The sequence below is a fragment of the Populus trichocarpa genome, chromosome 6 (assembly GCF_000002775.5).
Source record: "Populus trichocarpa isolate Nisqually-1 chromosome 6, P.trichocarpa_v4.1, whole genome shotgun sequence".
Taxonomy (NCBI): Eukaryota; Viridiplantae; Streptophyta; class Magnoliopsida; order Malpighiales; family Salicaceae; genus Populus; species Populus trichocarpa.
Window position 1 is genome coordinate 10,616,922 of NC_037290.2, and position 4,000 is coordinate 10,620,921.

The 4,000-nt window shown below is 34.9% G+C and overlaps 1 protein-coding gene across 1 annotated transcript; it reads left to right on the forward strand.

The window, feature by feature from the left end:
* The first annotated feature begins 1,412 nt into the window (after window positions 1-1,412).
* Window positions 1,413-3,640, forward strand: LOC18100218 (DNA-binding protein S1FA). Its single transcript, XM_006381418.3, has 2 exons — window positions 1,413-1,621; window positions 3,235-3,640. The coding sequence occupies exons 1-2, from the start codon at window positions 1,571-1,573 to the stop codon at window positions 3,448-3,450; spliced, it is 267 nt and encodes an 88-aa protein (XP_006381480.1). The 5' UTR covers window positions 1,413-1,570; the 3' UTR covers window positions 3,451-3,640.
* The last annotated feature ends 360 nt before the right edge of the window (window positions 3,641-4,000 follow it).

Genomic DNA, 4,000 nt, shown 5'->3' on the forward strand with positions numbered 1-4,000 from the left:
TTCCCCCACAATCTGTAAAAGGTAGAGCCCCAGGTGTTGCTGTTTCCCCCAATTTTGAGTGAAAAATAGTACTATTTCCTCCATATGGCTGAAGTTGTTGTTTTCCCAGTGCGCAGAGCCCCAGGTGTTAGTTGGGTCAATAGTACTAATCCCTCTTTTTGTGCTCCTAGGGCTGGAAGAAGAAAAGAAAACGTGAAGCAATTTGCACTTGTCTCAATCAAGATGAGCTGCAAGACTTCCTTCATTTCCTATTTGTTCGATCCTTAGCATCTCGGGTGCCAACGAATGCCTTTGCTTTCGCTTGATTTGAATCATCTCCGTCGAGCCTCTCTGTACTAAGGGGCGAAGCGGCTCGACGTCAGGAGAGGGGTAGAAGGCTAGAGGCCACAAAAAACAGAGAGTGAAAAGAAGGAGATTCAAACCTTTTCACAGAGAAACAACAGCGATCAATAGTCAGACGTCCCTCTCTGCTCCTCAGCTGGGTTTCAAAGAATTAATTAGGTTACTGATTTTGCTTCATTCTTCTTCACTCTTCAGCGTTTTGGATTTTAGAAAACCAAAAACGACGTCGTTTAATGACAGTCAAAATAAAAAACAAATTGACCGGGTCTCACCCGGGTTTGACCGGGTGGACCGGGTCCCGGGTCGACCGGGTTTTCCCGGGCCAATTCCCGAACGGATTTTTGCCTCCACTCGGACCGGTCCCAGGCCCGGGTCGACCCCCCGGGCCGGTCCGGGTTTTTAAACACTGCTTATTACTGGTGGAAAGTCAAGAATAACAATTTCTTATTTTAGGAGTAGTGATTAATAACATATTTATTTTTATATTTTAAAAGTATTATTGGAAAGAATTGAATTTTTTTATTTTTTATAAATTAATTTTTTATGTATTCATATTGTTTTGATGTGCTAATATTAAAAATGAATTTTAAAAAATAAAAAAATATATTATTTTAATATATTTTTAAGTAAAAAAATTTAAAAATCAACCGCTATTTATATATATATATATATAATATAAGTAGATAAGGTGGAAGATTTGAGTGGAAAGAGGATATTATTAGAAACAAAAAAGTATGATCAATATTAATCAAAGAACTATTTAATTATTAATTATTGTTGAAACATCATAATCTAGTTAAATAATTTGATAAACTACAAAAATTAAGTTATAATTTACTTTTATTCTCAAAATGTCATCACCATCATCTTAAATGATAAAATTTCTAATTTATAAATAAATTCATAATATTCTACTAATTATTTTTCTAGAAATTTGTATTTTTAATACCAGTTTATTAATTTATTGTCGAAGTGCACAACAAAACAATTCGAGGGAAGTGTAAAAGGAGGCGCACACGTAAAAAGGTCACCAAACAGGGGCTAAAACAAAACGTTTAAACTTTTGAGGGCCAACAAGAAGTTGTCATAAAACCAACTATAACACCCACAGTTTCGTTTCCGTTCCGAGGGTTAAATAGATCTGTGGATCTCTCCCTGTTTTGTTATTTCTCTCTGGAATCTTCTAAAAAGTCTAGTTGGAACAGCGAGGAGCTGATCTCTCGCAGTCATGGAAGACGATTTCGAGTTCTCTAATTCTCCTCCTTCCTTCCAAAACATGGTATGCTGCATGCTTCTATATACTTCATTTTTCTCTCTCGAAAATTCAAACCCGAGATCTGTACTCATAGAATTGAATTTTAATTCAGAGATCTTGTTTATTGTTGTCTTTACATCTTGTTTGGAGTCATTTTTATGCTAGAATTGATTTCAATATTAAAGTAGATTGGAATGATTTGTTAATTGATTTTTGTTTTGTTTTGTTTGGATAAGGTCTTAAAACTGTGGAACTCATTTGAATTGGGTTAGTGAAAATACATCATTTACCCAATTTGCCCTTATCTCTAAAAAACTTAATTCCAAGCATAATTAATTTTTATTGGGTCAATTCTGAAGCAAATCAGTGATTTTCAAATTCGTAATTGGTTGTAGAATTCACTGATGCTGCTTGTAGCTTTTCAAAAACTAGAATTGGGTAAATGGTGTTGAAATGATTTCATTTTTATCTCAAATCTTAAGTTTCCAAACAACCTGTTAATAATTGATTCTTGATATGATCTCGTGTTATATAGTCTTTCTGTCCTAACAGTTCAGTTTATTATTATTAATTTTAAGATTTTCTCTTATTGCATGTTATTTTTTCCGACTTGACCTGTTAATCATAAAGCTTTTTTTTGTTTATTAAAAGGAAAGGTGAAGTGTTTGTTAGAGATTATGTGAAAATCTTACCTTTCTTTTGTTATAATTATGCTGTGTTTAAAATTCTCTGTGATTAGTTGAGATTTTTGTTTTAATCCAAGGGATTTGTTTTGATTATAATAAACAACTTTTAGGGCTGTATTTTTTTTTTAAAAAAAAAAAAAAACTTTCCTGGAGATCCTAGATTTATAGACTTTTGGTGTCCGAGTGTTGTTGAGCTTAGGCTTTTTGGTTCGAAAGCTGACATAGCCTAAATGCAAGTATGATTTAATTGTAAATGGATTTGTTTAGGCCTCCTTTAAAAGACAACCAGAACTTATTGTTATTTAAGTCAATTTTTGCCACTCATCAGTCTAATTCGATAACTTGCACCAGACATTGTTTGATTCCTAACCAGAACTACTTATTGCCATTCACTTCAATCACACTTTTTTTATTTATTTGCTTTGTCAGATAACCATTTCCTTTTCCATCTAAGTTGTGTTATTTTAGCCACTTGTATTGAAAGTCGTGTGGATGCTTGTTGATGTGGAATTGTGAGGAGAGATGGTTGTAAAGATGTGTGGAGTTACCACACTAACTTTTTATTAAATCCGTGTCTTTTATACACCCATGATCATTTATTTTGGAATTAAACATTAGCTAAATGGATATATTGATATATGGGTATTTGAGCATTCTTATGCCCTCTGCAAGATGTGGGTTGCACCAGAACAGGTTTAACATAGGCACTTTTATCTGAAATGTCATCAGAACTCTATTGAATTGTGTCACTATTTAGATAATCGGCCATTTTATGACGAGTCCTCTTAATGATAATTTTAAATGTAAATTTCTTGGGCTATGTTTTCTGTATCATGTATAGATTGGCCTATGTAACTCAAGTTTTTTTTACATGTTGACTGTTTGCTGGTGGGCTGTGTTTTTCCTTGCTTCCTGGTTTCTTATTGTTCAATTAAATTTTACGATGAGCAGGGGGATTTGATCAAGGATGCTGAGCCTAAAGGGTTAAACCCAGGATTGATAGTGCTGCTGGTTATTGGCGGGTTACTTTTGACATTCCTAATTGGAAATTATGTACTTTATTCGTACGCGCAGAAGACCCTTCCTCCGAGGAAGAAGAAGCCCATCTCGAAGAAGAAGATGAAGAAGGAGAGACTGAAGCAAGGTGTCTCAGCACCAGGAGAGTGAAAATCTAAGACTTACTATCTGTTGGTCTTCTTCGCTGTGGTGAACTGTTGTGTTCGAAATTTTCCCTTTTTTGATGTCATGAGAGCACTGTCAGTAATGTTTTCCGCTTAGTCAAGACTACATACTTAGAAGCTACTATCCTATGTTTCAGTAGAACAAGGGGTTAAAATGCTGCTGTCTTTAAAATTTATCTTCTCATTCTTCCTTTGCTTCAGCAAGTCTTTTCGATTTTTTTAAGCTATGTTAGGCCCCTTAGGATAAAGACTGGTACCATTTTAGGATACCAAGGCCTTGGCAAATGGACCTAGATGCATAGTCCAATTGAATCGTAGTGTCTTACGTGTTTGGGGCTGTGAACTGGTTTTTGCGAAGAGTGGCTTGCCTAGTGAGTATTAATTTTGGAGTGTTTATCCACGAGAAATGTAAAGGGAATAGGTGTTTGGTGTTATGATTGGGTTTCGGAAGAGACAACGCTAGGTATATGGATAATGTATGTCTCAGCAACTAAGAATTGATTGAAGATATTTTTTCCCCTCGTGAGCTTAGGCTA

Bases quoted from the DNA above. Each gene is read 5' to 3' on its own strand.
- LOC18100218 (XM_006381418.3), top strand. From the start codon at position 1,571: ATGGAAGACGATTTCGAGTTCTCTAATTCTCCTCCTTCCTTCCAAAAC. The intron at 1,622-3,234 runs GTATGCTGCATG...TACGATGAGCAG, and splicing joins CTCCTTCCTTCCAAAACATG to GGGGATTTGATCAAGGATGC.